The sequence below is a fragment of the Plecotus auritus genome (assembly GCF_963455305.1).
Source record: "Plecotus auritus genome assembly, chromosome: X".
NCBI lineage: Eukaryota > Metazoa > Chordata > Mammalia > Chiroptera > Vespertilionidae > Plecotus > Plecotus auritus.
In genome coordinates, this window is record NC_137784.1 from 115,952,229 (window position 1) to 115,964,155 (window position 11,927).

At 45.4% G+C, this 11,927-nt stretch overlaps 1 protein-coding gene across 1 annotated transcript; it reads right to left on the reverse strand.

Moving 5' to 3' along the window:
- Positions 1 to 4,758: 4,758 nt before the first annotated feature.
- On the reverse strand, positions 4,759 to 6,270 carry GPR101 (G protein-coupled receptor 101; the record flags this gene model as incomplete). The annotated part of the gene is made up of 1 exon (XM_080652230.1): positions 4,759 to 6,270. One exon carries the CDS (start codon positions 6,268 to 6,270, stop codon positions 4,759 to 4,761), a length of 1,512 nt encoding a protein of 503 aa, XP_080508356.1.
- Positions 6,271 to 11,927: the final 5,657 nt, after the last annotated feature.

The window sequence follows — 11,927 nt, forward strand, 5'->3', positions numbered from 1 at the left end:
TCTTGGAGAGCTCAAATTACCAGATCAGATGCATAATTTTTTTCTTTCAAATGGTGTATTTCAGACATTTTAAGAACATTTTGTCAGCATTTAAGAAAGACTAGTTTAATCTTGTAAATTATTCTTTAGATAGTATAAAAATCTATTTTTTAAAAATTGATTTTTTAAGAGAGATGAAGGGAGAGGGAGAGAGAGAAATATCCATCAGCTGCCTCTAGCATGCCCCCAACTGGGTATCTAGCCTGCAAATGAACTGGCAACCTTTGGGTGCATGGGACACCACCCAACCAACTAGCCACACCGGCAAGGGCTGAAAAAAATCTTTTGAAGGTACTTTACCTAGCTTAATTGGCTTATTATGTATAAAATGAGGCAATGTTAGGCACCTTGTAATTTTATAGGTAAAATATTTTTTAAAGTTTTTTCCCCCCTGAAATAATTAAACAGTATCTACAGAATTGAATGTGTCCCAAAGATGTGTTGTCTTGGGAACTTTTTGGTAAGAAGTGAGATGCCTGCCTCCTCCTAAATTATAAAATGGCACTTTTCCTTACCTGTTGAATTTGAAGTAGGTATCCTGGTCATCTCTAAATTGGGTTGTAGTTGGGAGGAGACAGAAAAATAACTTTAACTGCTGGTTATTCCTACTGTTCACTCCTCTTGTTCCCTGCTTTCATGGGCCCCAGGTCCCTGTGAATCTGTCAGCTCTAGGTTTGGAGGGGATGAATGGGAGTGAGTGAGCAAACAGAGCTTCAAGCAAGGGGTATTCCTGAAGGGACAGTACAGAAGGGGGAGCGAGGCAGGTGAAGTCAGTGGGCATGATGGCCAGAGGTAGGCAAGGAGCCAGAAGTGCAGAGGACTTCCCAGCAGCTAGCCTTTGTGGTGCTGTAGAGAAGATGGGCCCTTGCATCACAGAAATCATAGAAACCCAGGGCTTGCACCTTATTACAGCCTTCCCAAGCTTGTTGAAATTGGTGTGCTAGTCAAAGCACCTGCAACTCCTCGGCAAACTAGATGCTCTATCATCCTATCTAGTAAAGAGGGAATATGCTAATTGACTGCCCTGCCCTCAAAGATAGTGGCATCCACAGCCAATAAGGAGGGAATATGCTAATTGACTGCTGCACCCTCAAAGATGGTGGTGCCCACAGCCAATAAGGAGGGGATATGCTAATTGACTGCCACACTCTCAAAGATGGCGGTGCCCACAGCCACAAGATGGCAGTGCCCAGTCCCCTCAGCCCTGTCAGAGTACCCCAGTCCCCTCAGTCCCCCAGCCGCCCAGGGCCGGCCGGAGGAGCAGGTAACCAGGGCCAGCCAAGGCTTGTGCTGCCGGCAGTGGCAGCAGCAGAGGTGTGATGGGGGTGTCGCCTTCCCCTGATCACCAGGTCGCCTCCCACCCCTGAGGGCTCCCAGACTGTGAGAGGCGGCAGGCTGGGCTGAGGGAACCCCCCTCCAGTGCATGAATTTTCATGCACCGGACCTCTAGTTCTTAAATAAGGAAATCATTAAGTTGGAAATCACATCATTTCAAAGTCTGATTTGTCTGGCCGCTGTATTTTAATGGAATTTTTACTGCACATATGAAGTGGCCTTGGCAAAAGAACACATTCTTTAAAAACATTTAGGGAAAACTATTGCACGTGAAGATCTGTGAGGCTAATGATGACCTTTTTTCTTCACTTTCAGATTTTCAAATGACAAAACAGTATGTGCAGTAAAACATCATTAAGTTGATAGTGTTTTATTCAAAATAGCATGGCATTCTAAGCAGTTGCTCTCTCCAAGCTAACTAGAGGCCCTATTGTTTATTAAGAATAAAATGTCAACAAAGTAGAATGCTCTTAATTCAAAGGTCCTCTTTCCCAGTTTTCTGTTTTTCAAAAGGTTTCCACTTTGAAAAATCTTTTGCCAGATTGGACAATGATTAAAATAGGGAAAAGAGGAACTTTAAAAAGGAAATCGGGGAGTTTTAGTTTTCTGGAGAATGTTGTGTGTGCTGTTAAATGAACTTACCACACTTGTACAGGTCTGGTTCCATTTTGATTTAGGATTTTGGCAAACAATTTTCTCTGATAAACTTTGAAGGGGTTGAGCTTTAAAAATAAAACAAGAAGTTCAGTTTCAACAAAATATTTGGAGACACTTATGTTTGAAATCCCGTTTCCTAACCAGGTAAGCATTTCTACTCAAAGGATAGGCTGCATCTACCTTGAACTCCTTTGACCATGACAGATTTTCATGGCAATACCCCTCCTCCCATAAGAGGTTTATATTAATAAATGTATGACTTAATTCATTTATACATTTTGTTAAGAAAATAAAATTGTGCAAGGGTGAACTTCAGCCCCCATGTCTTGTCTGAATTACTACAATTTCCCAAATTAATGGAGTTGGAATTAATAAGATTTTCATAGACACATTGAATGGTCATATAGGCCATTTCTTTACCCAGATATAATTTGAGGACAGGTTAATACAATAATTTGGCAATAAATTGGTATAATAAATGTATGACTATAATTTATTTATATATTTTGGTAGAAAAATAAATGATTATGCAAGGGTAAACTTCAGCCTCCATGTCGTATCTAAATTACCACAACTTCCAAATTACTGAGGTTGTAAGTAATAAGATTTTCATGGACATATGAAATTGACATATCAGCACAATATTATTTGGGTCTATCCCCTCTCTTTTCCTAAATTCTGAACATGGCAATCCAAAATTCCCATGCAGACTTATTCACAGCCCAATACTTTTCTCTTTACCTCTCCCCTTTGAGAAGCTCATGTTGGAATCTGTGAGGAGGAAGAGATAAAGAAAATATGAATGAGCTGGACATTTGTATGAATTAAATTTGAGTTCTATATATTAGACATGGTATTCGCACAAGAATGAGGCTAAACTCTGAATATGGCCATCTTTATGTACAACTACCTGATTAACTCTTTTCAAGCAAATATACCATCCTCCTCCCTCTACGGATTTCTGCATGAACAGTTGAATGGCCATAGAGTTATTTAATTTGATCTTCAGGAGGATCAAAAACATTGTTGTGACCATTTTATGGTTCCATGTAATTTGGTTAAGTCAGTGTGCCTTTAGAAATACATAAGTATATTGCTTACCCAAAATGATTTCAGGTTTTAGGATTTGAAAACTCTTCCTCTGTATTGACTCTAGGGATAATTTATATATGGTAAAGGTATGCCCAAAGTGATCTACTTCAACAGCAATAATTAGGATATGTCTGACCTGAACACTTTGATTTTAGAATTGTGTGGAACAGGTCAGATGCTTCCCAGGTATTGAGAAGCCATCCTGTTTGTTATTTCTGACTCTCTTATATTTCTCTCCCACATCTGCAGAGAGCTTAAAGGCTTTAGAGAGAACTGCAGGTGGAAAAGACACATGGGTATGCCTGAAGGAAGGAAAATGTTTATCCTGACTTACTTGCTCCCCATGTGGAGATCATATTTCCTGTCTATGATCTCATGGACACTAAAGACATTTCTAATGGATACATCACTACTGATTGGCATTGTGAGTTTTGTAGAACTTTGGCCACCTCTAGTTGAATTTTTTTGGGGGTACTGTTTGACCAAAAAGGCCTATTTGGACCTCCCTTCTTGCCCCCCCACAGTGACTGGTAGGGGAGATTTGGAGGATTCTTGTGAGCATCCCAATTCAATCAAAAAGGAAAAGTTAGAAAATAGTGGCATAATTTCTGTCCCACTATTATTCAAGTAGGAGAAAGGAAATAAATTAGTGTCTATTGATAGTTTTCCATTTGCATAAAATGACCTTGGTTCCAGCCCATGCACAAACATAGGGTTTTATAGAAAAAAACTCAACTATTTAGCCTCATGTTATTTCTCTATCTTCTCCCTTGGACTAGCTTCCCATTTCAAACATTCCCTATTTTCCTCTTCCACTTTTCTAGATCCTTGTAGAGCAGGGGTGGAGAACATTTTTTCTGCCAAGGACCATTTGGATATTTATAACATCATTCGCGGGCCATAGAAAATTATCAACTTAAAATTAGCCTGCTATATTTGGTCAAACATTTAATTAACTCACCCCTAATGCCTTGGCAGGGCCAGACCAAATGATTTTGCAGGCCTTACATGGCTCACAGGCCAGGTGTTCTCCACCCATGCTGTAGAGGATCTGGAAACTTTGGTATTTTAGCTACATGATACTTTTAGTTTCCACAATAGTCTTCGCACCAGATTGTGGATCTCATACATTGATCAGTCAGTCAGGTTCTGCTTCTTGGGTTCCATGAATGAGTTGGCCCATTGCTTTTCTTTCAGTTAAACATAGGCTTTAACCCTTGCCCATTACATCCTAATGTGAGGTCCTAAAAGTCCTAAGTTCAAAGACCTCATCTTCCTTTTCCTTCAGAGTAAAAGCTGACACCTTGTAGCTCTGGGGAGATACATTAAATACCAAGTCCAGGTCCAAAATGGATAGACCTTGTTGCTTTAAGAAATTTGGAACCTAATAATTTTTTTGGGGAAATTTCAGTCAGAATCCTCAAGTCTGTGCTTTGAGGGACACACTTTTAAGGGAAGACACCATTCCTACCTCTTCCATATATTTATCTATCTTGTGGTGAGATGGATGCGTGCAACACCTTTGCCTGGAATGGTATGGGTTGGTGTTAATGGGATTGTGAGTGGTCCATTGAAAATAAATCTGTTCCTGTTTTCTGTACTGTAGGCAGTTCAAGGTTGGCTTTAGAACTCACTTCAAGGTGAAGTGGCAGAATTATGAGAAGGGACAGCCTTGCCTTCAGTTCCATCCTCTGTGCCAGCTTCAGTTCCAGGAAGGTCTAGGTGGCTATCTTCTTTTGGGGTCTTTTCCTTACAGAAGAACTTCTTCAGCATATCCTGAGTTTCCTTCTTGATGGTCTTGTGCATGTACCCATAGATGTAGGGGTGGATGCAGCACTGCAGGAAGAAAAGCCAGATTATTATGGTGATCACCCACTGGGGTACCTTGGTTTGGATATCTACCCACACAGCTAGGACTGCTAGAAAGCAGTAGGGTCCCAGGGATAGCACATAGGAGAAAATGATGAGGAAGATCACTTTAGCAGCTTTGCACTGGTAGCACCTGGGCAGAGGAGGGTCATTTTTGTTGTTTTGACGACTTGGTGGGAGACTCTCTGGGATGTTCACTGCTTCGATGTCATCCTCACTGAAATTGATGTTGTCCTCATCAAACTCCATGTCATCTTCACCCAAGTCAATGTTGCACTGGTTGACCTCTATCTGACTGCTGCCTGCTTTCATGCTGCTCTCAGTTTTGGTACCACCTTCTTTACCCTCCATGCTGCCATCGTTGGCTATGAAGCTGCTTTTTCTGACCTCCTTGCTGCCCTTGGCCTCCATGCTCCTTTCCTTGGCTTCCATGCTGCCCTCTTCGGCCTCCACACTGCTCTCTTTGGCCTTGATCTCACTTTCATTCTGGCTGTGGAACCTGCTCTCACCCTGGAAGTCATCTTTCTTCTCTCCCTCTTCGTCCTCATTCTCCACACAGTCCTTGGCCCGAACCTTCAAGCTGTGGCTCTTGACATTGTACAGAAGAGCATGCTGACGCCGGGCTGCACCAAATACTACAGAGTAGCAGGCAATCATGACAGCCAGTGGAATAATGATAAAGGACACCACACTGAGAATAGTGTAGCTGGGGCTGGCCCCCCAGATCATGGAGCAGAGGGCATTGCGCTCATCAAAGGCAGCCTGACCCCAGCCATAGAGTGGCGGTGTGCTCTGCAGGATGGCCAAGATCCAGGTGCCATAGAGGAGCATGTAACCCCGGCGTGGGGTCATCTTGGCTGGGTAGGAGAGTGGGTGGATGATAGACAGGTAGCGATCCACTGACACTACAATGATGGTGTTGACACTGGCAAAGGCGAACAGGTGAGTGAGGCTAACCAGGGCAGTACAGAAGTGGCTGTTGAGGGGCCAGAAGAGAGGCACAGAAATAGCCACTACCCAGGGGGCCACGAGTGAAACTTGCAGCAGGTCAGTGATGAGGAGGTTAAAGATGAAGCGGTTGGTCACCTGCAGCAGCTGAGGCTTGCGCTGCAACACGAGTGCCAGCACTATGTTGCCAATGAATGAGGCGGTGAGAAAGATGAGCAGCACGCTCGAGCGGATGATGCCGTGAGCCAGGCTGATGGGCATTTTGGAGAATGGGATGCACGTGTGGCTACTGTTGCTTTCCCGAGTAGTATTGGTGCAGGTTGAGGTCATATCGGTTGTAGGCGTATGTGCGGCAGGATTCAGGCTTGGAGCCAGCACCAGCAGGCGGTAAAGGGGTGCATGGACCACACTCACTGCTGGGGATGAAAGAAAGAAACACATGGGCCAGGTTAGTCACCAAGGGGGCACCAGCTTCAGGGCTTCAGCACCGGGCAGCAGTGCTACCTAATCCCCTCCCCAAGGTCATCTCGCAGCCTCCTTTGGCTTTCTCTCAATCCTTTTCTTACTTTCCAGGTCTCTCTGCCTCTCTCTAGGAGGTCTCTGAGTCCCTCCCACTTGTCTCTCCTACTGGAGCATGCACGTGTGTGCTACTATCTTTGAGTCACAGAGTTTGGGTTTCTCAAGATTCCCCAGCTGTCTCTTCTGGTAGCGCCTGCACATGCTCTGTGTCCCAGCCTGTTTACGTTTAATTCTTTCTTTCTCTCCAATGTCTCTAGCACACTTTTTCTGTATCTCCTGGAGTGTATGTATATGTCTCACAGTTTTCCTCCAACTTTCTCACCCTGTTTCTCACTTTGCCCTCTGTATTTCTTAGACTCTCGCTAGCACATGCATTCTGTCAGTCTCTGTCAGCTTGTCACATTTCATTTCTGTCTCTTGTGTACTCTAGTCTCTCCAACTCTTGGTCAGTTTGTCTCTCTGTGTCTCTTTCACTAGCAGACTTTCTCTGTAGCTTTGTATGTGTGTCTCTGTCTCTCTTCCCCTTTATCTCAGCCTTGTCACTGTCTCTTCCTCCATCTCTTTCTGATGCACTCTTATTTCTCTCTGTGTGTCTGCCTGTCACTGACTGTGGCTCACTAGAACATGCACTTCCAGGTCTTTTCCTGGTGATGTCTTGTCTCTCCATTTCTCTGAAAATCTTTGTGGGTCCCTAACACACCTGCTCAGTATCACTCACTGTTCATGTGTGTCCTTAGGTCTCTGTCTCTCCAGTTCTCCTGTTGCTGTGTTTCCCTCGGATTCTCTTTCTATGTTGTCACTTTCTATTACTGTGCTTGCTCTTTCCTAAATCCTCTCATCTCTGTCTCTCCCTGTCTTCCCCTGATGTTTGTCTCTCCATGTGTCTCTTTATCATGGTCTGCCTGTCTCTTTCCGTTGCTTTCTGAAGATCTACTGCTTGTCCCTCTTGATTATCTGTTTTTCCCTTGCTAAGGCTCACTCTCTATCATGTGCAATTAGAATCGGTTTTTGTGTGTCTCACTTTTCCCAAGACTCTCACTAAACACTTTCTGTGTATATTTCAGTGTGTATCTCTCTGTCTCCATTCTTCTTCGATGATTCCTCACCTCGGTTTTTCTCTGGCTGGATCTCTGCCTGTGATCTCTATCTCACTGTCGACTTAATTTTGCCATGGAAACCAGCTGCCACCTTGTCCACCACGGGCTCTAGCGGATAAATCTCCTAGTTTCTCAGCAGCACAGCCGTGATGGATGCAGGGAGGATGCCTATTTCGCCGCACTCCCCCACCCCCAATTCTGCATTCTCCAGCCCACCTGATATCTGCTGTGGGTGTTGGGAAGAGTGAGCTGGGGAGAGGAGAGGACGCAGGGGTGCCAGACTGTTGGGGAGAGTCTGAGAGAGAGTGAGAAAAATTGAGAGATAGAGACAGAAAGAGAAAGAGAGCCAGGGAGAGAGATCGAGAGACAGAGATGGAACAGTGACATCGAAAAAGAATAAGAAAAGAGAGGATGAGAAGCAGGGAATAAGAGAAAGGATGAGGAACCAAGAGAATTGTTGGTGGTGGTAGGGAGAACGCACGAGAGAAACTGCGAGGGGAAACCCGAGGGTGAGGGGATGGCCAAGGGACTGGGAGAAGCGGCCACACCGCTGCCCTGCCGTCGGATCGCGGAGGGTGGGGTGTTCCTGGCTCCCGAGCTCAAAGTCCAGTCCCGTGCTGGGGCCACTGCATTTGGAGCACGGGCCGCCACTTACCTGTTGCTGCTGGAGGCGTCGCACTACCGGAGTGGCGTACGGGTCTCTCAGGACTAGCGCGCTCGAACAGACTGCTTCCCGAGGCACCCGAGGCTGTGGGCTCGCACGGGGCACCGGGGCACCGGGCACCATGCACCAGGCACCGGACCACGGGAGCGGCGGGAGCCGAGCGCTTGTGCCCCCAGGTCTGGCCAGCGCGCCGCGCTGCAAGCTCTGAGCCGAGCTCTGAGGCTCGGCGTCTTAAGGCAGCGCGGAGCCCTCACCTTGCGGCACTCCCTCCCCTCGTCCCCACCCGCGCCGGTGACGCACGAGGCCGCGGGCGCCGGGAGGAGCGGGGGCTGGCGGGTCGGGGACATGGCAATGGACCTCGCTCAGATATTCTCACCATGGGTCCTCACCCCAGGCGGTCCGATCTCATTGCGACCTCACAGATTGGGGGTTATCCTCAGGGCTGATTTCCCCGCAAACCCTATGCTTTCCCAGTCCCTGGATTTCAGGCTGGTCCGGGCCACAGACCTGCACAGTTCTTCCAAAGAAGCAGAGACCTAGGCCCGGGCCTTGGGCCCCAACCTTTGAAGGCCCTTACCCCTACTCCCCCGCCCCACCCGCCCCCGCAAAAAAAAAGTATGACCCACTGGTGGGCCTGAGAGAGGAATCCTGGCATTGATATTACCGATTTCCAACGATTTTCTCCAGCTCCCAGCAAGAGCTAAAGAGCAGTTCCTTTCCTGTAGGTTTTGGGAGTAATCTAAGACAAGCCAGTTAATTATCCACTGTATTATCTGATCGAAGTATATCTGTAAGCCTGTAAGAAGCCCCCCCCCCCCCCCCCCCGCGCGCGCTCTCTCTCTGCCAGGTATCCTTAAACTGTTTACATAGAAAATACTGCCGAATCCTTAACCCAATCTTGTGAGATAAGTAGTACTATTTTCTTCATTTTATACAAGCAGAAGCATAAGCCAAGAGAGATTACTCTACTTGCCTAAATTCAAGTAAATGTTCCACCTGCTCTACTAATCAGGGCTTTCTGGTCTCTCCCAAATACATTTCAGGTGTTTGCTCTATAGCACACCTAGCCAGACACCAAGGCGTAAGTTCCTCCACCTAGAAGTGAGGGTCAGACCAGGGGTCATTTGTGTCTGGTTTCCAAAGGATGAGTATATGTTTCTAGGGAGGAAGGAAGGTGGAAGTGTGTTCTGTAAGAAGGAGATTCATGGGCAAACAGGGCTGCAGGAGAGAGCTGGGTGCCAAGAGAGTTTGCCAGGGTGAATGCCAGGAGGTGAGCTGGAAAAATGGGGTAGAGACAGGCCTTGACTGGCCTTGAATGCCAGTTTGGGGATTTTCAACTTTATCTTGAGATCCCTGGAGGGCCACTGAGGATTTGTTTTATTATGAGCAATTTCAAACATACACAAATGTAATGAGAATAATAAAATAACCCCCTATGTTCTCATCATCCAACCTTAACAATTGTAAATATTTTACCATTATTGTTCATTGATGATATTTATGCAGGGCGATGTGATGAGATTTCTGTCTTTCTAGGATCACGTAGAAGTAGGGCTGGGAAGGGGATAGGTGAGGTGTTGAATGGAGAAAGAACAGAAATTAGGCTGTGGCAGGAGACAAAGAGAGTCTCAACACATCACACAGAGGGGGCTGAGCAGAGACTCACAGAGAAGCCAAAATGATAGTGGAGAGGGATAAGGGCAAGGAGATGTTGAGCAGAGTCTAGGATGAGCAAACATTTCTGAGTTGGTTGATAGGCTGGATGGAGATCCCTATATTCCACTGTATCCCATGCCTCCTGAACAGGGAGACAAGGCAGGTATATAATCAAGCCCTGTTTGGATTTAAAGTCCTACATTTGCTGTAGATCATTATTATTATTATTATTTTTGCTAGGCCTGATTTTATCTTCTCAAGGTCAAATGGTATAAACCTATTCATTTTTCCTGCAGACAGTTTCCATGATAATTTCTCACAGTTATGTATATCTAGCCTCATTCTGGCCATGGTGCAGGATCCTGTGTGGCATGCACTATCAAATGGCAGTTTAGTGAGACTTGATATTTTGAAATTACTTGGGAGGTAGTCAAACTATGAGACGTGACCAGAGATAAAGGGCAGTCCAGTCCATCCTGCCCTTTCCTCCTTTTCACGGTGGTCCTCGAGTTGCCTGGACTGCTGGGATCCAGTAGGAGATAGGGAGAGACATCTAGGTACATGTTAAAGGTGGGTGCCTCAGAAAGGTGCAAGCTGCATTCTGACATTAAGGGGCATGATGGGGAACGGAAGAGCCTGCAACCAAGACCAGTCTGCCTTCAGGAGATAGTAAGAAAGCTAATGAAATGCTAGGAAAGAAATGCAAGCCACTTTTCTGTACAGGGAGATGTTTGAGGGTTGTTAATCCTCAGGTGTCTGTTTATTCATTTTTTTCCCTCCATACTTGAACAGAATTGGTGTCCTTGCATTTCAAAGGCATTCAAGTATCAGCATCCCAACGAGATGCATGTGTGTGTATGTGTGTGGCGGGGGGAGGGGGGCTTGTGGAATGTGGACTTGGCTTCAGGCCATGCAGGCTCTGATTCTGATGGCCTTGGAAAAGCCCTTCGACTGACATGCCTCTAGATTGTGGGGAGGTATTTTGGGATAAGACAGGAAGAATTTGGGATGATGGTACAAGAAGTCCCTTGGTACATTTCCATACCTTTGTAATTCTGTAGCAGCAGAGATAAAATCTGGTTAATGATATTAATAGGGAAGGGCTGGAGGGCAAGATGCTACTAGAAAGGTTTTAGGGCTTGATGACAACCACAAGCTTCAATATCACCCAGTGTGCCAGCTGGTCTTCCCAGATTTGTTTACCTGGTTAGACGGCCCCAGTGGGTGTGCCAACTGCCCTGTGTGGGAAGTCAGAGGCCTGTGACCCAATCAAGTATTGGTTCTAGTAACAACGGAGGGTGTAAGAGTCTGTGAGTGCCTACCATGTGCCAAGCCTTGTGCTTGCTTTGTCCTTTTTAATCCTTGAGGAAACTCTGCAAGTTAGGGATTAGTACAGTATTTTTAGAATCTAAGACATCACATAAAATGTTTTAAAAGCTGAAAATTTAACCATCACACTACTGGAAGCAATATCTTGATTTCAAAGATGCTAAAATGTGAAAAACACACACACATGTACAATAGAATTAATGTATGACAGTACCACCTCTGTCTTTACAGAGATGTTAAGTAACTTACCCAAGGTCACACAGCAAGTGAAGCTGAAAAGTAAAACTTGTTCTATCTGACTCCAACACTGGGGAATTTCCTAGGCTGCTTCTTGGAAGGGTCAAGAGGCAAGACAGAAAGGCTCCGGTGCCCAGCTCAGAAAAAATTGAATCCAGATGAATTGCTAGGATTGTGGGAAGACAAATGCAGTTGCAGTGATAAAGGCTTCTTTTTGTAGGACACATTATAGGTGGTAAAATGACTAAATTGGTCAATCTAAATTCTAAGTCACACTCCTTTTTGCTTAGTGAGTTCATAGTAAGTCAATGGGGAAAATATATGATTTTGTTCTGGAGTGCCTACATGGGGTGTTTTAGTTTGTTTTTTTTTTTTTCAGTGTTATGACCTGCTCTGGTATTCACTTTAGGCCAACCCTAGGGGTTGTATTTGCAAAATTCTAGTGAAATTAAGTATAATCTGGGTCTGAGCTAATGCCTACTCTG